The 27,374-nt window shown below is 33.3% G+C and overlaps 1 protein-coding gene across 2 annotated transcripts in view; it reads right to left on the reverse strand.

Annotated features, from left to right (window-relative positions):
* Ptp36E (protein tyrosine phosphatase 36E) overlaps window positions 1-27,374 on the reverse strand; it is a 328,870-nt gene that overhangs the window by 136,600 nt on the left and 164,896 nt on the right. Inside the window, exon 3 of one of the 2 annotated variants that reach the window (XM_072540054.1) lies at window positions 16,245-16,363. In XM_072540054.1, the coding sequence (XP_072396155.1) occupies window positions 16,245-16,363 (119 nt within the window). The remainder of the gene's footprint in view (window positions 1-16,244; window positions 16,364-27,374) is intronic. The other variant, XM_072540055.1, reaches the window with a different exon arrangement.

Below are 27,374 nucleotides of genomic sequence, written 5' to 3' on the forward strand. Positions count from 1 at the left end.
ATCTCTATTTTTTGCTTTTTTCTTTTCCAACAGTTGTTCTAGTGTGTATATGTGGTCTATGCATGATCTTCCTGCCGTGAAGCCTGCCTGATCCTCTCCGATTTTGCCTTTTATCGCTTGCTCTATCTTTTCTCGCAGTATCTTCCCATATAATCTTCCTATTGATGATATTACGCTTATTCCTCTGTTGTTTTCGCATCGTTTTCTATCTCCTTTCTTAAATATAGATGTCATATATGCCGCCGTCCATTCCTTTGGGAGCTGTTCTCCATTTATGGCTTTCTGAAATATCCATTGTATCATCCGGTGTAATTTTTTTGATCCGTATTTTATAAGCTCAGGTGAGATGCCTCCAGGTCCCGGTGCTTTCTTATTTTTGATTGCTTTTATGGCCGTTCTCATTTCCCTATCTGTTATTTCTATTTCTTGTTGTGGGAATCTGCTTCGTCTTCGCCTGTTTTCTTTTCCAATGAATTGTGGTCTTTGTTCTGTTAATAGTTCCTTGTAGTAGTCCTTCCATTCTTTGTCCTGTATATTTCCCAATTTAATTTTTTCTTTTGAGTTTTGTTTCAATCCTCTCAGTACTTTCCATGACTCCGAAGTTCTTGTACCTCCTATATATGTTTCAATATTTAAGCAGATTCTTTCCCATTCTTCATTCTTTTGCTGTGTTATTTGCTTTTTCACTTCTCTATCTTTTTCTCTATATTCTTTATAAACTTCATCTTTGTTTGTAGTCAGCCATTTTCTGTATAGTTGCTTTTTTTCTTGAATTATTCTTTTTGTTGGTTCATTTATTTCATAATAGTGCTGTTTATTTGTTATATGTTCTTTTTCCCCAAGGGCTTCGAATGCTGCTTGCTTTATGCTCGCCTTTATATGCTCGTATATTTCTTCGATGTTGCCGTAATAAATTATAATTAGCTACCATATATTATCTATTAAAAACATTATTGATCTTACCGTAACTTAGAATTGTAGAGTTAGAATGTTAAAAAACTTCTATGCTAAGCTAGTAACTACTATGTGCAAAAAAAAGTTTTTTTTAACGTTTGAAATGTATGGTAGCTTTGAAGTTAACACGCAAAGGTTTACCCAAGGTTAATCGAAAAACCCAATGTAACTACATTTAAATGGATGTAATTCTTTGAATTGTCGGCAATAACTAAATTTTTGATTGTTAGAAAGTTTAAATGTGAGGTTCTGTTTTACAAGAACGCATGTGCTGACAATTCAAGTAGTTCTTTTGAATCTTTATGTCGTTAAGGTTCATTGGTAAAACCGAATGAAGTTAAATCCCAGTATAGGGAAATATTATTTTAGATTTTCTTAATTGAAATTTTTTTTTATAATTATATTATATTGTTCTATATATTGATGTATATCTAAGAAAAGCAAGGGAATGTTATCTTTTTTAGTTAATGAAAATTATTATTAAAGTAGGTTAGTTGTTAATGAATATATCAGTCAAGTTAGTTATCTGTGATGTTGTATTGTTCTTGGTATCTGATTTAAGTAAGAAGTGGTATATATCGCTTAGATTCTTAATGTCACTCTTAACATTGATGGAGAAATCGTTAAGGAAAATATAAGACATTTCAATGAACTCTCTTTTAGATTCATATTTCAGAGATATCACTCCAGGGTTAACAAGGATTCTAAAAAGTGTTGAAAATAGCTTTGGTAATAATAATAACAACATTAAACGTAATGTGGCTTGTAGATCAGCCCTAACAATTAATAATCTTTATTCTAAGATAAAAGATAAGACTCCCATAGATAGGCTTAGTAACATTTTCTACAACATTCCATGCCTCTCTTGCAGCAATTCCTACATCGGCCAAACATCTCAATTATTGAAATCACGTATTACACTACACAAAAGTGATTCTCGACTTCACCCTGACCGCTGTGCATTAGCCAAACATGTCCATTCCACTGGTCATCTCATGGACTATACTAACACTACAATTCTCCACCGTGAGAACAATAAATCTAAAAGAGAGTTCATTGAAATGTCTTATATTTTCCTTAAAGATTTCTCCATCAATGTTAAGAGTGACTTTAAGAATCTAAGCGATATATACCACTTCTTACTTAAATCAGATACCAAGAACAATACAACATCACAGATAACTAACTTGACTGATATATACATTAACAACTAACCTACTTTAATAATAATTTTCATTAACTAAAAAAGATAACATTCCCTTGCTTTTCTTAGATACATCTCAATAAGATATTATTATAATAATACATAATACATTATAATATAATTATAAAAAAAAATTTCAATTAAGAAAATCTAAAATAATTCCCTATACTGGGATTTAACTTCATTCGGTTTTACCAATGAACCTTAACGACATAAAGATTCAAAAGAACTACTTTAATTGTCAGCACATGCGTTCTGGTAAAACAGAACCTCACATTTAAACTTTATAACAATCAAAAATTTAGTTATTGCCTACAATTCAAAGAATTACCTCCTTTTAAATGTAGTTACATTGGGTTTTTCGATTAACCTTGGGTAAACCTTTGCGTTTTAAGTTCAAAGCTACCATACATTTCCAACGTTAAAAAAAATTTTTTTTGCACATAGTAACAAAAAACACCATTATATTGTTACTAGCTATGTTTTTTAACATTCTAACTACAATTATAAGTTACAGTAAAATCAATAATGGTTTTAATAGATAATGTATAGTAGCTAATTATAATTTATTCCATCTCAGCCCTGAAGAAGCCAAATTAATTCTCTTTTACGAAAACGTTCGGCGAAACAATTGATACTCATTAGAGTCTTTCTTGCAGATTTCCCCAATATTTAAGAGTTGGCTATATATATATATATATATATATATATATATATATATATATATATATATATATATATATATATATATATATATATATATATATATATATATATATATATATATATATATATATATATATATATATATATATATATATATACGTATATATCACAATTTACGTCCCTGCATCTACCAACAGAACTTATGAACACTAATTAGTTGAAGGAAATTTGACAAATCGGTAATACCAAATAGAAAAATATAATACAAAAAAAAGAACAGTTATTTCTAGTCATCTCGTCTAATTATGACTACCTTGTCATTTATTATAACAATTTTAACTCGATTTCATGAAATATAATTAGTTTTATGTACATGTCACAAACATGTAGATAGTGCATGGTTTTATGTTAATTGAATACAACTGAAATTTCAATAATTCAGTGTATGTCATAAACAGAAATACGACCTAAAGTAATTTAACTGCTATATACATGCATGATAATTATATTGCATTTGCTACTGAAAACCAGGAAATATGAATTTTATTTAAAATCGTTTTTATTAAAATCACTAAAGTAATTTTAACTTTTAACAAAGCCAAAAGTTTTGTTTTATTTAATATTTATTGATAACGATATCTCTATACATACACCTGTGACTCACCCAGGTAGTGTTGAGTTCCTAATACCCTAACGGAATTGTGCCAGAACGAGATGTCCGAGGGAGTTAGACCTTTGACACGTCGTCCCGTCGCCACTCCGAGACGGTTGGCGCCCAAATAAAAACCTCTCCTCTGTCACTCCAGAGATCAGGATGGAAAGGCTGGTTAAGGCAAAACATCTTTTCTAATACCCTGCTATTCCCTGATTCCCATTCTTTATTCCACACATTTATCGTTAAAACTACACCCACACGTACCACCAAGACTTTCAACCTTCTGCCTTACCGAGGCTGCCATCTCTCTCGCATCGTCTGTCTCTAATTCGCTCCTATTTCGGCCTGTTACAGTCCGCACCCCACCAAGGTGCTACCCACTCGTTTTAAAATTCTGTTGTGAGTTCTTTCTTCTCTCGTTTTTTGAAGAGAGCACCTCCCAGATAAATTTGTGGATCAGTGTCCACCACCACTCATCCCTCATCATTTTCTCTACCATTTCTCTCACGGAATCAAAAATTATGCAGTTACACTCTCTTTTAAACTTCTCTTTTTCATCCGCCCAACGCTCATATTCCAACATCATGTGTGTCATAGTATCCGAGAGACCACAGTAAAGGCACTGATCGGACTGAACCTTTCTAAATCTGAAACGGTAGCTGCGGAGGCAGCCATGGTCTGTGAGCATTTGCGTCAGATAATAATCCAGCTGCCTATGCCCACAGTTCACCCAGCTTGAAGGTTCGGGATTAGTGACTTCGTCCACTGCGCCACATCACGTGTTGTCTCCCACTCTTGCCACCACTGATCGATTGAAACTTATCTCTCGGCCAGTCTTTGTTTCGCCCCCTACGACTGTACATCCTGGCCTCCGTTCGGCTCGCGGAGATAAGAATACGGCTGAGGTCAGAAGGCCCTGCCTGTCGTAAGAGGCGACTAATGGGTAGGAATTGACAGGTAAAGAGCCGTCGCTTGAGGTGTCGGGTCTGTAGAAACGCACTTGAGGCGCTTAGGCGTCACGGTCACCGGTCTATACTTCTAGTATCCGAGACGAGACTCTCGTGGGACCACTCTACTCTCATTCCAAGAAAACCAGGCGAGGTTAAATGAGCTGGGCCCGTACACACCTCTTTTGGCCTTACACCACCAATAGGGGCGTCGGTGTCTCGGCATGCACCCGCCTGTAGATTTAAGAGTGGTAGAGGAGAGATCCTCGGCGGCGACCTGTCTACGTGCGATGTGAAAATTCCTCTGCCTGCGTCACCTGTCCGCCCGTGGGAGGGGATAACGGATGGGTGAGGTAATCGCAACACAGGTACTACGGGAGAGGTGGAGCCCCGCGATGCGTATGCAATGCGCCACCTTCATTTTGGTGTCGGACTCGTAGGGGCAGTGGATGCGCTAATGGTTGTATGCCGAAAGGCCAGGTAGACCAGGGTCCTGCCAGTTTTTATAATTGGAGGGCACAAAGCATAGCTATGTACATCCTGGCCCTTTCACCTGCCAGCACATGTAAAGGAACACAGCCGGTGATCACCCTCAGAGGGGCAGCTGACACAGTCCTGTAGGCACATGCTACCCGCAGCAGCCTAGTTCTGTCGACTCGTACCATGAGACTTTTTAAGTTGGTCATTCTACCGCCACACTCCAGATTGGGGGCGCGTAGAGGACAACAGACTGCACAACACCTGAAGCTCCCTTCTCCCTTCAGATTTGGGTAAACCGATATTATATAAAATATATAGATATTATATATATAGCTCTGCGGCCACCCCCTCAAATATAATGATATCTGGAAACTGCATTGGCGTGCAGGCTAAACTAAGTGAGTCTAGCCAAATATGGCAAGATCACCGAGTGATTGCCAATATAAGCGATCGATCTCATTCTTATTGACAACAGCTGGTAAGTGGTACGGCACTTTTTTGTTCTGTGGTCGAGAAATCAGCTTCAAAAGCGAAGGAATTATCAAATTCTCAACTACGAGGATGCAGAAGGTAAAAAGCAGCCACTACATTAAAAATTCATCGAATACCCATCGAAATAATCTTGGTTCCGCCTTCCTTCTTTTGAATACTTAGTCAGTCCTGTATAAGAATTGCAAAATAATAAACATAACCTAATTTTTCTTCATGTTTCTCCTTTCTATAAATAATTCCGCTTGTTCATGAGTTCATAGTCCATTAAAAAGATACATTAGGGTTGCATTTCTGAGAGAACGCAATTTTATTTTTTTATGTGTTAGAGGGGTAAAAATAAACTTAAATTTAAGTTTGTGGGGTCACCCCTTTTTCTTGTCCCCCGGTCACCGCCATGGAAAAAGGGGTGCAAATAGTTTTTCATCGTCTCTCGTAAACTAGCAACTCTACGATTTTACAGCGCTCCGAAGTTATTGAAGCCCCTCCATCTTGGAATAAGGAGCGTAAAGGGTTTTCTATACCTCGTAAACTAGCACCCCATAGATAATTTTATTAGACACTATTTGTTCCTGTTACTTTATTCCTATTACTTTCTATCGTAAAATTTAAAATAAGAAAGTTATTACCAAAAATAATTGAAACTTTTTGAACAAATTTTCTTTTGGGGCTTATAACTTTTTTTCTAGTCATTTCAATGCGATTAAAACGAACTATTAGGCAAAGTTTTCTATTATTTATTTTTTTATTTATATAATTTATCATTTTGTTAATATTCTTGTTGTTATTAGTTCATTTTTGGGCTTTTTCACGACCACCTATGAGGTAGAGTCTGGAGGCGCATTTTTTAAGTATAGATCAGATAAGTTAATCCCCATTAGGCCTAATCCACGGCAATTTCCAGGCAAGATAGTATTAAGCTTTTTAGATATTTAAAAAGTTGTTTTTCAGATATTGTTTTTTATTTTCTTTGGTGGTCCAGGTTGCGGTTCAAAATCTAATTCAGTATCTAAGGTGAATGATTAACAAAGAACGGAAGTTAGAATTGGCATCATTTTGGGTTATTCATCTTCGAATTTTCCGAATAATTTTGATATTTTCATGATGTAACTGCAGGTTTTGCCAGAACAATTGAGGCACACTGCAGAGCATTTAAGGCCTGATTTTTGGCAACCACATATACTTCCATAGTTTATCTTGCATCTGTACAAAATAATTAATTTCAGAAGTTCGGGGGTGCTGGAGTTTTTATTGGTATCCAAATTTTTTCATGCTTTTTCCAGTGCCAATATTCAGGATTCAGTGTTTTATGGTGATAAACTATAAGGCTGTAAAAACGAGCTGCATTTTGTGTTAAGGGAATCGATGATAAGTTAAATGGATTTTTGGTAACTGTCTTCGCGAAACGTTTATATCTCATGTTGTCAGAGAATCATCTTTATTTCCAACATATAAAGCAACGAAAAAACGTTCGCCAACGATAGTAATAAAGATGGGTCGCCTTGCTCATTGAGAAATAATGCTGTTCCGCTAACTAACTCAGGATCTTTCTGTAAAATTTTGATGAATTTAAGTTTGCCGATCTTGTAAGCTGCTGATATTGTATCGCATCCTGAAAAAGCATCGAGAAACAGCAAATTATCTGCGATATCATTGACATATATAAGACTTAAAGGATAGTAAAATTTATGCGACTTACACCTTTTTGAAAGTTTAAGAAAATTGAACACTTTAGATACACAAGACAAAGGAAATTGTAAATTGTATGTCTAATTAACTGTTTGTCATAGTCTCTCAAATATGTCACTGTTGCTTTCCGTTTGGCAGGTGTTGTAGCTGGAAATCCTTATGAATTATTTAAATATGCGTTTGTTAACATATTATGCTTGTTGAATTATCGTTAGTAGCTTAGCTCAGACGTTATCACGTTGTATAATATTGGTTTGATTTCATCCTAACCGAACTTTACATTAACAATTTAGCTATGTAGTAGTTGTGTATCTCAAAAGATAAATATCCTTTCGTAAATAAACCACAAACAGGAAAGGCTAAAATTACATTCTCCATTCCGATACCTTGAAATCCAAAGTTCGCCATGCACAAACTTCTTTATTAAATGACGGCATCGAAAACACCAACCGGTCCCTCGAAAATCCGGCAATCCAATTTTCGCTTGAGCTAGCACTACCACACTTCACTACCTGTGCTCTGAGTACAATTAATAATATGAATAGCAGCACACTTTGATGTCGCTTAAAAACCAGGTGTGGTTTCTAACGTCCTTTGACACGAAACTTTAACGCCAGTTACACGAAAACAAAACCATCGATTTGAGTAACGCTGCGTGTGTAAAGGTGTGAGGTGCTTACACAAAACTAGGTGAAATATTGGTCTCGTAATCATGGCTTATCTTCGGTGCAGGGAAGTACATGAGGATATCTGACAATTGGTGGAGAATCTTTCATAAAGAAAAAACTTTGCCTATTCATCAAACGTTTTTTAACTTGAATTTTTACCAGATATAAAATTTGATTCATAATCTGATACTTAGTTAATTAAAAATTGTTTTAGTGTGTCCAAATTTACGGTAAATTTAGTGAAATAAAATGAGATTCTTTTAAATAAGTTTGGAGTAGATAAAGATAGAAGGTTTTTTTACAGTATTAAACTTTGAAGTCAGTCGAAGCCAGTCTTTGAAGGCTATAGGATCTTCTTTAAAATAAAAATTTTAAGCTTTTAATAAGCATTTTTTATACCTTAATACACACGAACACCACGTGCTTTGTATTCAATAGGTATACTAGCCACTCCTGGATATCTCCACTTCATGGTTTTGTTCCAGTTTCACTTTTAATTTTCTTATAAAATGTACAGTGCACATTTATATCACAAGGATTTCCTGTAAAAAACTTCTTATAAATACTATAATAATAGATATAAAAGGATTTTTTTAAATCAATTTAGAAATTACTGTTTCACATTTTCATTGCTAGAGCAATTTACTTTCGTACTTAGTATGCTATACAGTATAGAGGACCATTCGCTGTCGAGTGTCTAGCGATAATCCAAAATAGTCAAAAATTCGTGAAGTATTCTTTATAGTCTGTGTGTAAATGATGACACACAGATGAATATCCACGGTTCTAACTGTAGCATCACTAAAGTTCATTTCTTTTTTTCTCTACCATGGTGGAATACAGAATGTCAAAATGCAATTAAGCAATATTAAGTATCTTTCAACAAAATAAAAAAAAACATAATAACGCAACTAACATCATTGAATACAAAAAACAGAAAGCATAGGCTAGATATATAACAAAAACCTCTCGAAAAACCAACTGGATTTGTCAACAAATTTGTCTCAAATATAAATATAATAGTATTAATAATATAGTAGTATTCTTTTGTAGTTCAATACCTTTATCTAAAGTCTGGCTTAATATTCGTAAAATATCAGGAAAAAACAAATTTTAACAAGATCATCTTATTACTTATAATAGTAAAGTAATAACAAACCCAATGAACTAGTCAATGCTTTTGCTACATATTTCGAAACAAACTCCAGCATTAGCAACTATTCCGAACAGTTTATACTACATAAAATCAACACAGGCAACACAGCAAACGACAGCTTGATTGTGAAGATAAAGATAAGAGTTCTTTCAATATTCCTTTAACCTTAGATGAACTTAACATTGCCCTTAATACTACTAAAAACTCTACTCCTGGACCTGATAATATACCTTTATTATTCTTATAAAAAATGCCAGACAACGCTAAAAGTATTTTTCTAAAAAATTTCAATAGAATATGGTTAAATAATGTCTTTCCAACGTCCTAGAGAAACTCAATAATTATGCCTATTCTTAAATCTAACAATGTACGAACTGAAATTTCCTCATATAGACCCATCTCAGTCACCAATGTAATGTGCAAAGTCATGGAAAAAATAGTTAACAAAAGATTGCTATGGATATTAGAAGAAAATCCTCCTACCTCCTGGTAAACGAGCAGAGTGGATTTCGACAAAACCGAACTACTACTGATAACCTCATTGATTTAGAGTATGAATTCGGGAATCTTTTGCAAACAAACAGGAAACTATTTATTGCAATATTCATAGATATTACCAAAGCATTTAATACGGCATGACGTTGCGATAATATCAGAACATTTCACAGATGGAATTTTAGAGGTAATATCATTAATTATATTTCAAACTTTCTTAAACAACGAAATTTTCAAGTAAGGGTTAACCACTGTACGTCTTCAATGAGATATCAAGCAAATTGCACCTCTCAAGGGTCTGTAATAAGTACAACTTTAGTTTTAATTGCCATGAATAATATTATACCATCAAAATCTAGCTTGGTTCGTGCCAGATTATATGCAGATGATCTGGTGCTAATATCTTCAGGGAAAAATATATTTTCAGTTAAACGTCACTTACAAACAACACTTCGTGAACTCGAAAACTGGTCAAAGAAAACAGGATTTCAGTTTTCACTTAGCAAATCAAAGTACTTTTTATTTATAAAGAAATACATTATGACTCATGGCATTAGGTTTTTAGGAATGATCTTCGATACGAAACTAACATGGAAATAACATATACAAATTAAAAAAACTTGTCAAAATAGAATCAATATTATGAAAATTCTCTCTAATAAAAATGGAGTGGACTAAAACTGCTTAATCCATATTTATAAAACCCTAATAAGATCTAAAATAGATCACTGTTCCATAGTATATATGCATCAAAGAATCTTTATTGCACCCCCATGACGTATTCAAACTACGGCCGTATTCAGAATGGCCACATGAGCATTCCGGACCAGCTTAATAGAAAGTTTGAGAGCAGAAACTGGAGAGGCGCCACTTAAATATAGAAGGATGCATTTAACTCTCACATATGCATTTACCGCTAATTCTAATCCGAACAATTCAACTAGATAGGTACAAGATATTCACTGATCGTTTTAAAAATTTATATACTGAAAATAGAAACGTGAAACCACTATTCTACGAAAGTGTTAGGCAAACTATATACAATACCTATTCCAACTTAATAAGAATTCCTCCTCCTTGGACAATAAGTATTCCTCAATCCGACACATCCTCAAATATCTTTAGAAAGAACGATATTACCTACTCCTTAATAAAAACTACCTTTATCAAAAACTTCTAACAAAATTTTTTAACTTCTATCACGTATACACAGATGCCTCTAAAACATCTACCGGAGTTGGGACAGATGTCGTTACTTCAAATATTACACTTGAGTACAAACCACCATCCTTAAGCTGCATACATACCGGCGAGCTATATGCCATCTACCAAACTCTCACTCATATTAACTCCGGTAATATATCCAAAGCTCTTATAATTACCGATTCCCTCAGTGCCATCAATACCATTAACCAGCTTTACACAACACATCCAATTGCTCTCCTAATTAAAAAACAACTAGTTACCATACAAAACGCAACCATACTGTACAATTTCTATGGGTTCTTTCACACATTGGACTTCAAGGGAACAAAGGGAACGCATTGTCCAACATTGCCCAACAAGCAAGAAACAGTGAAACTGTGAGTGAAGTGCGAAATGTAGTGCTAAATGACTTAAAACCATATGTTAAAGTAAAGGCTAAAAATTTGTAGCAAAACCGGTGGGACAGTTCAACTTTAAAACTTCGCGAAGTGAAAACATATGTCTCATGAAAAAAATTTCCAACAGAGCTCATCAAATCGTTATTACTCGACTTGGTCTAGGACATACCCGACTTACCCACGGGCATACAATCAGCCACACTAATCCTACTTTATGTGACAATTGTAATGTTCCACTCAGTGTTAAGCATGTCCCTGTAGAATGTCCAAGATACCAGTTGCAGAGACAGACCAACCACATCATCGGATCAACAAGTGAAATCTTAGGAGAAAATGTAAAATTGAAAAATTGGTAAAATTCCTTAAAGACAATAATATCCTTAACAAAATTTAATATTTATAAGTAAATTATCTCGTGTATATGTATTGTGACGATTAGGGTTTATAGAAAATAATTTATAAGTTATATACTACATAATATTAGATATTTGGTTGTTTTAAATAAGTTATATACTAGAGAATTTAATAAAAATATATTTATGTGAGGGCATTTTTAATAAATTAGCATATAATAATTGTAAAAAGTTGTATTTTAATATTGTAAATATATATAAGTGAGCCATGTGCTTAGGCAACCAAAAATACTCTCGGAGATTGACAGATATTTATACTCTGAAGTGACGTTTAAGAATATTTACGAATATAAAGTGGGTTATAATAATATATTGTTTGAAATGTGTATTTTATTAAATTAGAATGTTAAGTTACTAATTTAATTATATATTCTGATCTGAAAAGCCTAAATGTAAACAAAATTATTAATAGAAAAGAATGGAATTCTCTGGATCTCCGGAGATGGCCATGTTTGCGAGATGGTTTGTTCCAGAAAATTCAGACATGTATATAATAGAACAAATTGGAACATGATCTCTTACCAGATGGTTCTAGAAATCCAAAAACATATAAATACCCGTGATTTGGATTCAAGAGGGCAGTTTTCAAGTTTTTAGTCAGAAGTCAGGCCAGTTTATTATGAAAGTTAGTAGAAAGATACAATTAGTTAGTGAATATTGAAGTAAATTGTTCAGAATTTTCAAGAAGTCAGTCAGAAAAGTTTAGTAAGAAATATGAAAGTTAGTTGGAGTCAGTGAATCAGGTACAAATAGTCGAATTGTTTAATATAGTGAGTTAAATGAAGATTAAAAATTATGCATATAATTAATGCACATTTATAATTATACACAAATAATTATTGGAGATTATAAAAGTATATTGGAAGAAATTAAATTATATTATGGTTGGAGATTAATATAAATCAACTTATAATAATTGGATATTGGTATATTGAAAAGAAGAATAAATATAAATGCTGTTTGCTGGTTTGATTGGTGGTATATAAATGCTGGTGAAGAAAAATATATCTTAAATTAGTAGAAGCTGATAATTGGAAAAAGAAATTTCACAAAAACAAGGATAACCGAAGTACGAAGACTTTCAGTGGTGATTAGAATATATATAGTGGAAAACAGTTCATTTAGGCATTCAGTGAAAGAAAGGTACAAAATTTTGTTAATATAATTTAGTTAGTGTCATAACAATTTCAATTTTGAAGATAGTTTGTTTAAATTTTAGATTGTCTATAGAATTTAATTAGTTTTATAAGAATATCAGTTTTAAGATAGTTTATTTTAAATTTACATTGACTAGGTTAGATATATATGTGTGTTTCATAATAGTTATAATAAAGATAATTTAAAAAAGTACTTACAAGCTAATTCTTTGAGAACCGCGATAAAAACCCTATATAATATATTATTAAAAATACTCATTGCTCATCATTCAAACAAAAAACACATCATAACAGTATATATGTATGTCGCTAATAACCTTAAAGGTTGATGCGACAATGTTTGTAAATAAAAAAAAAATATTTTCTTCATTTAATCAAGTGAGCTATAAATTATACACGCTATAGTTAGCGGGCATTCATCTATTTAACTCAGCATCAGATATATTACAAGTTTTGTTGACATTCGCTCGACCCCAAACAACGTTTTAGTTAACATAGCAGAACATGTGTACCTTACTTTATTATTTTATAAAAGTATCGGGAAATCGACATCGTTAACAGAGCAAACATTGCTTGTTTCTTGACTTTATTGGAAATTATATATGTATAAGAAGTGCATATTTATTGTAAAGGGTGTTTTTTAGATATAGAACTTTAAAATGGAATGAAACAAAGATGATTTTTATTAATTGACATGAAACTGACTCTATTCGGAAGATAATCTTTTGGCATTATAATTTAAATATGATTTCTGGTATATGACCGTCATGGCTGGCTCTGACGTAGTCTAATCTGGAGGTCCAATTTTCGATCACTATTCCAACATTTGTCGCAGTATATCAGCAATAACGCGACGCATGTTATCCTTCAAGTGGTCAATCGATTCATGCTTATCGGCGTAGACTAGCACCTTCACATATCTCCATATAAAATAGTCTAGCAGTGTTAAATCGTTCGATCTGGGAGGTTAATTCACGGTCCGAAACGTAAAACTATTCAATAAATCAGTTATGGCACGAGCTGTGTGGCATGTTGCGCCGTCTAATTGAAACGACAGTTTATATCTTCCAGCGAAAGGGGCTCAAAAAACGACTTTAAAAACGCCACAAGGGAAGTTCTCGATAACTTTCCTAGATCCCAACATAGACCAATAATTACAACATTGGGCACCACCATCCCTATTATACATTCAATCCCTTTGCCAAGATGGAATTTTCAGAAGGCAAGGTGGGAAGAGTTTAAATTCCAACTTGAAAGTGATATAAGACGTATCAAACCAGAGATCCAAAATTATGAAAAATTTGCATTACTAATGATTAACTGTGCAAAAAAGCACATCCCAAATTTACTCAGAATTACCAAATCCTACATCCCATGCTGGAACGACGAGTGTAAAAAACTACTTAATCAGTATGAGAAATCTGGAGATCCTGAAGTTGGTGAACAACTCTTAGAAACCCTAAATTCCGCGAGAACCACAAGGTGGAGGGAACCTTTAGAAAATCTCAATTTCACATACAGTAGCCGTACCGCATGGAACCTTTTAAGGAAACTAGACTCTGGCACAAACAACGCTACAGAAAACTCTACAGCCCCAAAACCGGAAGACATAGGCAAACGCATAGCCAACCTTTCAAAATCAGTAATAGAAAAAAATCATAAAAGAGAAGTTAGATTAAAGTTGAAAGAAGCCAAAATTGCTCAACAACAAAGCCTACCAATAATGAAGCCTATCAAGCTAGAAGAACTTGCAGAAGCTCTAAAATTAATTAAATGCCGCAAAGCCGCAGAAATTGACATTTATCCTGAATTTATAAAACACATTGGTCCAAATACCAGTAAGTGGCTTCTTGAATTTTACAATCAAATATTGACTAAGCAGAAGTTTCCTAAATCCTTCAAAAAAAGTAAGATCATCGCAATATCTAAACCTGGGAAAGACCCTGAACTACCTGAGAGCTACAGACCAATCGCTCTTTTAAGCGTCTGCTATAAGATATTTGAGAGGATAATCCAAACGAGATTATTTTACCATAAAAAGCCAAATATTCCTCAAGAACAAGCTGGATTCATACCGGGAAGAAGCTGTGACGATCAAGTCCTCTCCTTAACAACATTTATTGAGAACGGATTCCAAAAGAAACTTAAAATGGTAGCAGCTTTCATAGACTTGACGTGCGCCTACGACACAGTGTGGAAGGAGGGTGTTTTATTTAAAATATACCAGATGGTACCATGCCGTTCGTTCAACAGTTTGATAAACCAAATGCTAAGTGACAGACTTTTCCAAGTACACCTAAATGGGAAAAACAGTAAGTTCAGACACTTGCAAAACGGCTTACCACAAGGGTCAGTCATGTCTCCTCATGTTTTTAATATTTGTACGTCAGATGTACCAACTACCACCTCGCGCCAATATATTTATGCCGATGACATGGCTCTCTTACTAGGTGATGATGTACCTTCAATTCTCGCGTGAGTTGGATTTTGTAAGCACGTAAAGCAAGATCTTTCGGGAAAATCTTCTATTAAGTCGATAGACACGTATCCAACCGCTGTGCACGATGGCAGATACACTGATTCGGGTCTTCTTGATTCTACGCTCTACAACAGCAGCAACTTCTTCTGTACGCACTATACGACGTGTATGTGGATACATACTATCATTTAGAGTAAATGTGGTGCAAAAACGTTCCATGGTTAATCGAATTGCTTAGTCTGATGGACTATTATGTTGACCATAAAATGGACGTAGTGTGCGATACTCACCTTTTATATAACGTATAGTCAGTGTTTTAGGTGGTTTAAAAATCGAAAATTAATCATATCATGGATCTATAAAATAATAGACTAATGTTAGGGTCTGTTTCCCAATAGTTTTATAGAACGCTCTTAGAATCTTCATAGCAGTTTTGAATTGTTTGTTGGAATATTTTATATAATATTTCTATAAAAGTTTTCTATCCAAATATGTTCAAAGATATCTGAAACACAGTTCCACACTTTAGTGTGTTGGTAATGGAGTTAGTGATGATTCAAGAAAGTGGTTTGACAGTTTATAGGTCTCCTTTTTTACGTGCCATTTCCTCGGCGAATATCGGCAACCATCATAGCAAATCTGTGTGTAATCACAATGGACTACCTAAGCTCTGACGTCACAATGGGCGGGGATTTTAAAAACCTTTCCAAATATTTCTAATTTGTATGTATTTGCCCCATAAGAAGTTTCAAATATTGGTTTTTTTAATTGTTTGAAGAATAAATAAGGAATTTTGATTATGAACGTTCATTCTCTACGATTGGTATTATTCGTTGTTCGTGAATTTGTGAGGTAAGAATATCAAAGTTTTAACATGTTTAATATGAATGTTTATATTTTAAGGTTATGTTATTGTTTGATTAAAACTTTAATTATTTTTTACTGGAGTTCGAGGAATTTTGTTGTTGGTTTTATCACGGTTATTTCAAAATAAATCAATAAATGATCGAATTTATTTACGAAGTTAAAAAATATTTAAATTAATATTTTATTCTTTTTCGTTGCCAGTGATTTTATCCTGTAAAAGACTAAAGATATTCATTTTCTCGGGACACTTACATTTCGTTTTATAACAGTTCTGTTTTGTTTCTAACAAGATTAAAAATAAGATTTGTATAAAGTACTTACCTCAAATTCTAATTTATATAATACAGGAAACTTCCTCCGTTGATCACATATTTTCATAAAATCCTTCAGTTCTATAGGACTATCTGTTACTGTCGCTACCACACCACCGCCGTTTTCTTCTGAAACAAGGAAGAATTAGTAATCTGGTAAGATCGCTTCTACTATGTATTTTCTAAGCAATGCAACGCCATAAAACACTTTTTTGAATTTGTTTTTAGAAAATATGACACAAAAATTTTAAATATGGCACATAACACCGAACTCTGATTTTTTATGTATGTGATTTAAAAACATAAATGATGTAACCTCAATATGTTACTGACTTATTAATAGTGGTATTTTCCTGTTATTAACTTCATCTTTTATATGTGAACCAGATCCTACTGCATTCTACCGAGAAATTTGCGACACAATCTCGTTTAGCATAATTAGAGCCGCTTTTTTAATTTATCTCTTTTTACCAACCGTTTCTTTTAGGACTATACTTGAATCATTCCATTGAACCCTATGTTTATTATCACATGCGTGTTTACATATTTGAGATCTATCAAATTCTCTATTTTTAATTAGAGATTGATATTAACTTATTCTAACATTTAATGGCCTTAATGTTTTACCTAAATAGAAATGATTGCATTGAAAAGGTATTTTATAAATACAAATCTTTGTTCTTTCTTGTTCAAGGTTTAGTTTTAGACAAAAAAGATCACAATATGTTTGTTGTTTTGAATGTTGTTGAAGTGTTGAATTTATTTCCTACCTTTTTAAGTTTTTCTGATAATCCTTTTATGTATATTATTGTTATTATTCTCGTATTATTCCTTGTGCATGCTGTAGGATCTCGTTCCAAGTTGTTCCGTTTTATTCGGCCGATTGATGAAAATTACTTATTTATAAACGATAAAGGATAATCACCTTTAATAAAACAGATGTTAACAAATGTTTTTCCTCTAAGAACGAATTATCGTTAGAACAAGTAACTTTGGCTCTATCATATAAGGATTTAATGATTCTTTTTTTAATATTGATATTGTGATTTGATTTGTAACTGTAAAGTATCCAGGAAAGGTAGTGAGTTATTATATTCCTTTTCCATGGTAAATGTTATTGTCTCTTCTTTATCGTTTATACCATTCACGAATGTGTCCAATAACTCCGATCCATAAAGCCATATTATACGAGCACAATAGAAAAGACTCGCGAAAATTCTACCACAAGATAAACAGCTTCAGAAAAGAATTCAAACCCAGAATAACAGCATATAAAGACAGAGATGGTTCCATAATTAGTGACAAAAAACAGATACTAAACAGGTGGGCGAATCATTTTGAAAAACTGCTTAGCGACAGTCGTGAAGAAGACCAAACAGAAATTACTTTACCTGAAATTAATGAAAACGCTCAAGAGCCGCCCCTCACCGAAGAAGAAATTAGAGAAGCCATTTCAAAACTGAAAAATAACAAAGCCCCAGTTTGGAAAATCTTCCTGCCGAACTCTTTAAAAATGGTGGTAACACTCTTTTTTTAAACACATGCATAAATTAGTAACCGAAATCCGGCAACGGGAAAAGGGAGATATGATGGTGTGTGATAATTATAGAGGCATCACCCTACTTAACGTGGCATATAAAGTATTGTCCAACGTATTGTACAGAAGATTGATCCCCTTATGCTGAACAAATAGTTGGGAACTACCAGTGCGAATTCTGACGCAATAAATCAACAACGGATCAAATCTTCACAGTTAGGCAAATTCTTGAGAAAACGCTTAAGTTCGGAGTCGAAACCCACCACATATTCGTGGATTTCAAAGCCGCATACGACTCAGTCAACAGATAAAAACTTCTACAGGCTATGGTGGAATTTCAAATGCCGCTTTATCTTGTTTAACTAACGAAACTTACACTCACAGGCGTAGAGAGTGTAGTCAGAATCCAAAACGACTTTTCAAGACCCTTTTATTGTAAAAATGAACTGAGACAGGGAGACTGTCGTGTCTCTTATTTAACCTTGCACTAGAAAAAGTAATTCGAGAGTGGCATATTAATACGAATGGCACCATCTTTAATAAATCTGTATAAGTGGTCGGATATGCAGATGACATAGACATTATTGCTAGGTACACAGAATCTCTGATCGAAGCATTTCGATCACTAAGAGCGTCTGCACTGAATTTGAAATAATTAAAAATATATGTTTTAGGGCGTGGTTAGCTGTCATTTTAATTGTTCTTTTTTAAAATTTTATGTTGACATATGACAACTAGCTTTATTATTTTTGACATTATTTGTTTTGTTTTTAGAAGGTTAACCTCTATACATGGTTTTAATTAAAAAGTTAATTCTTTATTTGTAACAATTTTTTGTAAGTTTTTTAGCATCGCCCACTTGTAAACAAAGTTTGTAAACGGATTGGACAAAGTAAGTGTTTCTTTGTTATTTTGGTATTTATCTCTGTAAATTCTTTTTATTTATTTAAAAAAAGTTTATAGCCGCTTTTTTGAGTTTCATTTAAAAAGATATATTTTGCATTTCTAATAATTATTTCAATAGTTACAATTAGTTGTTGTAATCGTTATAATTTGTCACCTCGAAGCGGCGTCCTTATTTTAAATAGCCAGAGGTCCTTCCTGTTGTTTTTTTTTTTTCATTTGTTCCAAGAGATTTATGTCAGTAGCCCTTTGTGTTATTTTTGTAGTTGCCCCAATCCAACCGTCTTGCCATTCAACTTATTCACGACTCAGCTACTCCAAATAAACCCTAAGTGCCGTTCGAATAAGTTTCGTTTGTTTTACTTGCCCTATCTCCACCCCCAGTAACTTCTGTCCCAATTTTCAACCCCTTATAGCAATACCCTATGTGGTAGGCAAAATATTCGTTACAATCTCATGAGAATTTAACACCTTTATAAAAACTAAGTTCATTTTCAGTAAAATACAAAAATTGCATGCGAAAGCTAGACTCTAGCTTTAAAACGCATTTTGATTTTTGTTTGAAATATTGAATTTTTACCGTCGAACTGATACAAATTTTATTGGACATTGATTTCGCGTACGCACCTGACATTTAAATCCGCCGATCGCTTTAATCGTTGTTTCTGTGGGAACGGTTCATTCTTCACAAAAAATGCTTATGAACGTTTTTGTTTAAAATTATCTTAGCTACATTTTTTATTTAAAACATTTTTTTATGGCGTACAGATTCTTGATAAATTGATATTTCTTTTCGTTTCCCCCCTCTACGTGGGGGGTTTTAGGGGAAATTCCGGGGTCAAAGTGGTAAACTTTTATGCATCTTTTTTGGCGTCCTAAAATTGACATTTTTGCAAAATTCAGCTCGTTAATTTTTAGAGGTTCAGTGCAGTTCACCAAGTAACAAAAACAGAATTTGTTTAATTTATTAATGTTTGTATTTTGAGAAAATAGTAATTACAATAAAAATCAATTTGAAAACAAGAAATTATGTTTAAACTGGGTTAGACAGAGTAAATAGGTAAGTATATCCTTCTATTTTATTACCCTGTAGCAATCATATACTATAAAAGGACGAAAAACACGAGGAGCCCGTCAGAATTCCCAAACGTACAGAGTTCTCGGCAAGGTAATTAGCTGGTAAAAGGAGGAAAACGCTCCAAACAGAAATTTCACAAAAGGACTCGGACCGCCACAATGAGTATGTCACAGAGCTTATCCTCCAGAGTTATCGAGCTTGTTTGTGGCTAAATCTCTGAATCTCGTTGATGTTTCAGCAAGGCAAAAACATTTTTCCACATAATTAGTGCGGAAAATTATGAGATGCATGTGTGTTTAAGCTATTGTTATGCGTTGAAGATAGACAAAACGGTAATGGCGTAAATTACTTGTTTATAATTGGCAGCAACAAACTTTAATATATACATTAGAAGTTAAAACAGCAGACATTTCTTTATATATATATATATATATATATATATATATATATATATATATATATATATTCAGGGATTCTACAGTATTCACTGCCTTCCCTCGCTCAACCGTTTCCATCTCTCTCTGTTGTCCCATTCTCCATCGTTTAGGCCTCTCTTACTCATGGCGTCATCTACTTTGTCCCTCCAGGATCTTCGGGGTCATCCTCTATTCCTTCTTCCTATTCGGTTATTCTCTTTCTGTGTTTTTCTGTGTTCTTGTCTTCATCTGTCTTCATCTGTAATCAACAACTGTCAACTGTAATATGTGTTTTTGTCTTCATATTTAGGTGTCTATCCCACCATACTAAGTTAAGTTGTCGGATTGCTCTTCTTGTTTATCCTAATCTTTGCTTAATTTCTTCCGCTGTTATTTCCTTATTCGTGATTATAAACCCCAAGTATTTGAATTTATCCTTTCCTTTGATTGTTGTGTTGTCATCAATCTGTAGATCTTCTCTGTCTTCTTCACTTGTATGTAGGTACTCTGTTTTCGCGAAGTTAATATCTAGACCAGCCTTGATATATTCTTCTTGTAGTTTCTTCATCATATAACTGAGGTCTTCTTGGTTTTGTGCAATCACTACTTGATTGTCTGCAAAGCTTAACGTATATAGGTATTCGTTTCGTACCGGTACTCCCATGCCTTCGCATTTTCTTTTCCATGTAGTCAAGGCTTTCTCTAAGTATATTTTGAATAGGGTTGGAGATGTGGAACAACCCTGCAGAAGCCCTTTTGTTGTGGTAATGTCTTTTATGATTCTTGTTCCCATTTTAATGGACACTTTATTTTCTTTATACAGAGCTTTTGTAGCTTCTATGAGTTCAGTATGTATTTCTACTTTGTATATTGCCTCCCACAGTTCTGACCTTGGTACAGAAGTCATGCGCCTTTCTCAGGTCCACAAATTCCAAATGTATATATCTCTATTTTTTGCTTTTTTCTTTTCCAACAGTTGTTTCAGTGTGTATATGTGATCTATGCATGATCTTCCTGTCGTGAAGCCTGCCTGATCCTCCCCGATTTTGCCTTTTATCGCTTGTTCTATCTTTTCTTGCAGTATCTTCCCATATAATCTTCCTATTGATGATATTAAGCTTATTCCTCTGAAGTTTTCGCATCGTTTTCTATCTCCTTTCTTAAATATAGCTGTCATATATGCCTCCGTCCACTTCTTTATAAACTGGCAAATTTGCTCAAAAATGTTGTTAAGTTTTTTTTTAGCCAAAAAATAATTATCTGTACTGAAATACTGTAGATAAAACAAGTAGCAAACCTACTCTTACTCTAAGTGAAATTAACATAAACCAAGTAGATTCAACTGACTATCTGGGTTAGAGATTCCATCTAAAATGAACTTATCATTTTAATAAGATAGATTTAATATAATACTAATATTCTCTTGTCAAAAAATAAACTTTCTTAAAATAATGAATAAACTTTTTTGAGGTCAACACCATCTTCATACAGATCATAAAATTGATTTTGAAAACCCTAGATCCATCGCATCCATCCCTTTCTATAAACCAAGAATTATACGAGAAATCATAGAATAAAAAGCGGCCAAATTTTCTTAATATTAAGAGATGACAGCACCAGATTGCCTTCAACGAGGAGACCTCTCCTTAAGAGGTAAAACATCGTCCGCTCCACTTACCAATGCAAATCCCGCCGTTAGGAATCTTTGCGCCAACTTCCACCCAAATGTAACAGTTGTACTATATCTAAGATGCTGTTTACAAATAAGTAATATACTTTTCCGTTCATCAAACACTTCCTATGGAAGTCAATCACTTATTACATGGTCTAAAGCAAAATACAGCACAGCTTGCTATGATTTAACTATTGTAACCACACTCACTAATGTACTAAAAGCACTTGGTAATAGATATTTAAAGTACACACTTAGAAACATTTTAATTTTATGGTTAATACTGAATACGATTTTTTTTTCAATCAGAAACTCGATATAAGCATCATTTAAAACGGACGCCTTCGTGGGACCTGAGAATATTTCAGATCATAATAAATGTTTCCCCTAAACTGAAATATCATTATTTTAAATAGAGTTTTGGTAACTCTAACAACATGAACTTGTTTGTTTAATGGGTTTGCGACGTATGGGGTACACTCGAGAGGTATGATAAAGAGCATTGCCCACAAAGGGTTCTAGACTAAAATTGGAACTAAATCAAATTTCTCCGTTTAGGTACTTTAGCGAAATAAACCAATTAGCCTAACAGTATAGTAATTACATTGGAGGACTTAATATTAATAAGGGCGCTTGATACGTTGGAATATTGTGTGGAAGTTCGGCCTAAATGGTAAACCAACGCTGGGGTTTAATTAACGTACACGAAAGACGACAAAACATTTATACGCGATTTAGAAATTCACCTAGTATTTAGTAGAAGATTACAAGTCGTTATACGGGACTGTTCGACGCAAAAAAATTAGAAATATTGATACATTTTTGGCTCACTTTTATACTGAGAATCAAAGAATTCTATTAAATAACCTAGATGTCGAACTCCATATAATTTTACTAAGACAGAACTGAAGCCGGCTTGAGGTCGTTATTTTTAGGCGGAAAAAATCAGTGGTCAACAATTTGAAAACTAAACTTGACTAAATATAAGAAAATTTTGAAAGATCTCGTTTGTGCTAGCTATATTTATGATTTTTATCATTGAATAATGAAGTTTGTGACATGCTTTAAGAAATTGAACTTGTAAGAAAGCAAAAAAATACCAAATTTATTAATTTTATTGTATAATATACAATATATTTCTTACGAAACTCAATATAAAAAACAAACCGAATTTAATTTGGAATTGCGATGAGACTAGATTATCGTATGTAGTGAAACCTTCCAAAGTTGTTACCGACGTTGGTAAAAAGTATGTTTATAAAAGATCCTACGCTGAACGAGGTCAAACTCAAACTATGTTAGCATGCATTTGTGCTGATGGAACATGGATTCCTCCTATGGTAATCTTTAAAGGTGTTAGATGGAATGATGCACTTCCCAACGCATTAATAAAATTATCTCCTAAAGAATGGATCAATTCTGAATTGTTTTTGGAATGGTTAAATTTTTTTATCACTACGATACCGCCTGGACGTCCTGTAGTCTTGTTGATGGACTCTCATTCTGTCCACATTGGAACTGAAGTTTTGAAAATAGCGAAAGATAATCAAGTTTACCTATTTACTTTCCCAGATCATTGCACCCATCTATTGCAACCTGCTGACGTGGGACTATTCAAGCCACTTAAGACTTACTGGCGCGATAGCATGAATCGTTATATGAGCAATAACCCTACGGATGCTCCAAATCGTAGCCACTTCCATTCAATTTGAATGGAATTGAATCCAGCTTACATAAGCGCCTTTACAAAGAAAAACATTGAGAATGCTTTTAAAAAAACAGGCATATGTCCTTTAAACGGAGATGTTATTCCAAAAGAAGCATTACGGCCTTCATCTTTAACTGACATAGCTCCTGCTTCTCCAGTTTCAACTGACGCAGCACCTGAAACTTCTATTTTAAATCCTAAAGCCACAGTTGATCATATTTTGAAAACACCAACAGCTTCAAAACGGTCAGAGAGGTCAAGAAAAAGGGACTCAAGTGCGAAATGCTTAACACCGACAAATGAAAACACTTCAGTAACAGAAAATCTCCAGCAACAGCCCTCGACTTCATACAAATCTGTCCAAAAAGCAAAAAAAAAGTAAAATAGATGATTGGGAGTGTGGCTTATGTGGAGTCCTGTATTCAACTGATGTTAAGAAAATAAATGGAGCCCAATGGATCCAGTGCTCATCTTGTTTGACACCATACCACGAGATTCGCATATCTATCGAAGATACTGACGCCGATGAAAAACTTTATTATAGATGTGATCGTTGTATGGAATAAAATTTTTAAATATCTAATTAAATATACAATTTCCATAATATCACTAAATTTCCTAACCACTATCACCAATATACCTTACCGTATCACCAACTTACCTAACATAAGTTTGTATGTCAATTTGACATTTACTATCATTATTAATCATTTTTTGTTAAATTAACTCTTCTAAACATTTACTTCAAATAATAAGTAACGTAATAAAGCAAAACTTATTTCTTGCTTAGTTTTCGAATTCCTATATTATTAGTATTTTTCATTTTTATCACCAATATACCTTTCCTTACCCTATAATATGTTAATCTAGGAATAAAAATCCAAATCTCCACAAAATGACAAAAAATACGTTCAGAACTATTATTATGTATTATATAATTTGTATAAATTTGACAAAAACTCTTACATTTTCATATCCTATTATAAAAGACCCTATAAAAGAAGAAAACTCCCATTTATTCAGCAAAATCCATTGTCTTGACAATCCATGAATATCAAGTTAGAACCGATCGATTTTTAATTACTTCTATTCAGTTTTATTAGGTCAGGAAGGAAGGAAATATTCGCGTCTAAAATTAGGAGGTTGAACTTGATCTTGAAGACGAACTGAATTTTTTAAATTATCGTTTATTATGTCCCGCCGGTGTAATTTTCAGACTAATATTTAGTTATCGTTGATACTCTTTATTGGCAAATTCGATTAAATTATGTTTGATGAAAAATTCCGATCAGTCAATCGAAAGTGGGAGGATAATTTGTACGGTCTGAGTTGAAAATTTACAGACAAAAAAATTGTTACGAATTTTGTCATTTTCAGGAACAGGGAATAAAGGAAAGGAAATATATTCAGCTTGTTTAACAAATTTAGTATATTAAATACTTCTTATATATCTTTTTCTTCTGCTTTTTATGTAGACATGACTGTCTGTTTTTCAATGTACCTCCAGTCAGTTGTCATTCCATCGTTTTCGTGGTCTTCCTACTAGTCGTCTTCCTATTGGGAACCGTCTCTTGCAGTTTTTACTACTCTATTTGTTGTCATTCGGCTTATAGGATCGTTCCATTCCCCTCTTTTATTTTTTACCCAGTCCTTGATGTTCTCCATATTGCATCTACATCGTACTGTACTTCTAGCTCTGCCCCATAGTGTTTTATTATCAACTTTTCTGCTGATAATGGTGTGTTCATTTCTGCTGTTTTTAACATCCTTTTTGTCCTCTCTGTGTCACGTCATGTTTCTGCTGCGTATGTTATTATTAAAGCTCGGATTTATAGGCAACAAAAACTGAAGAAAAAGGCCCCTATATAGGCAAAGATTTTTATTAAAAAAGGCAGGAATATTAACATTTAGGCAAAATATAGGCAATAAAGGAATATAACTTATTATTTATGGTACAAAATGAATTAACGTAATATTAACTTAAGGCAGGTATATTTACACATCATAATCATAACATTAGTATAAATAAACTAGTAACTAAATAACTGTAAATTAATAATTAAACATTGTAACCACTTAAAATTTTATCATTAATAGAAACAACTAAATGTTTTTCAATATTTTCGGTCTTAAAACCATGTCTTCGATCACTTAAAATTAATTTGTACATTGAAAACGAACGTTCGACATCGACAGATGTAATTGGAGCATATTTCAGAGCGGATAATAAATCTGGCATAATTTAAAATTCCTCGGAAAATGTCCCATTCAAAACTTTAGCAACATTAGATAAAAGCGAAAAACCTTCATTCTTGTCGAAAACATATTTCATTTTTTTTTTTTAAATTAATTGACCGTTACTTCCAGGTGCCGATTTAATTTTCGTCTTTAAATTATCTATTAATTTTACTGACTCACATAAATTTATCTTTTTTTTTTTTTTTAATAAGGTAATTGTGGTAACTAATAATTCATAATTGTCATTGATATAAGCGAGTTCCTGTTTCAATTGGGGATTTTTTAATATTTTTTTGCTTCTCGAATGGCTTCGGAAATATCATCATCAAATTCTGACATAACTAATTCTATTTCATTGTTCAAGTGTTCAAAGTAAAAAAAACTGCTTCCAGCCAGGTTCCCCACCTTGTAATTACTGGTTTAGGTGGCAAAGGGACACCGGGAAGTCTTTCGTTATATATTTGCACCCTCAACGGGACCTTTACAAAAACTTTTTTCATAAAATTTATAAAATTATTTACCAACGGAAACAGATTTCTTATTTCTTCAGCAATTCTATTTACCCCGTGGGCTACACAAGTGCAATGAATTAAATTAGGATAAAAAATCTTTAAATTAACAGCAGCTTTTAACATATATGGCGCAGCATCTAAAAGCATTAAAACTATTTTATTCACTGGTATAGCATTAGGTAAAAAGAATTTTATTAAACTATCTTATATAAATCGACTTATTGTTAAATTGTTTGTTTCTTCCAATTCTTTAACGGCAACTAAATAAGGTTTTCTCGCAAAGTTTTTGTTCAAAATTCCAATCATTAAATTAGCTATATACCTGCCGCATACATCTGTCGTTTCATCCACGATAATATACAAAAAATTGCCCTCTAACTCCCGCTTAATTTTTGAAATACATTCCACATAACATTTTTCCACAGTATGTTTTCTCAATGTACTCTCGTCTGGTAAGGATTTATTAAGATATTTTTCGAAAAAGCATTTAAAACTAGGGTTATTTACTTTATATAGAGGAATGTTGGATGCAATCATCATCTGGTATAAATAAAATTTAAATGCGTCTTCCTCCTTTTTGTTTTTGAACTGTTTAAACTATCCCGCAGAGATATTTGGGCTAACTTAGAGGAATTTAATTTTTCCAAATTTCGTTTATGAAGTGGGGTTCCACAATGCTGGTCAATAAAGTACTTTTTTCTACTCGAAATCTGAGAATTTAAAAAATAATAATTAGAATTCTAAAACCGCTTTAGAATTTAGTTATGTTGTGGGACGAGAAAAAATAAAACTTACCGATTTGCCGCATGGTTTACAAAATGCTCCGTCTCCTTCTAGAGAAAGTTCCGAATAAGGTGCGATCCATAGCCTTAATTTAGATGTCATCTTTTCACACAAATGTCTAAAACGTTTTAAAACGTGTTCTTTGCTTTTCGGTATACGCAACAAATCTAAACTAGGATATAGCAATTTGTGACTAAACTCTGATACAGTAACCGACTGTACAACTGATAATAAACTAATAAAGCTTAGGGATTTCCAAATAGTTAACCCTCAAGTCTCGATCAGGTACATTT

Source organism: Diabrotica undecimpunctata, chromosome 8, assembly GCF_040954645.1.
Source record: "Diabrotica undecimpunctata isolate CICGRU chromosome 8, icDiaUnde3, whole genome shotgun sequence".
Lineage (NCBI taxonomy): Eukaryota > Metazoa > Arthropoda > Insecta > Coleoptera > Chrysomelidae > Diabrotica > Diabrotica undecimpunctata.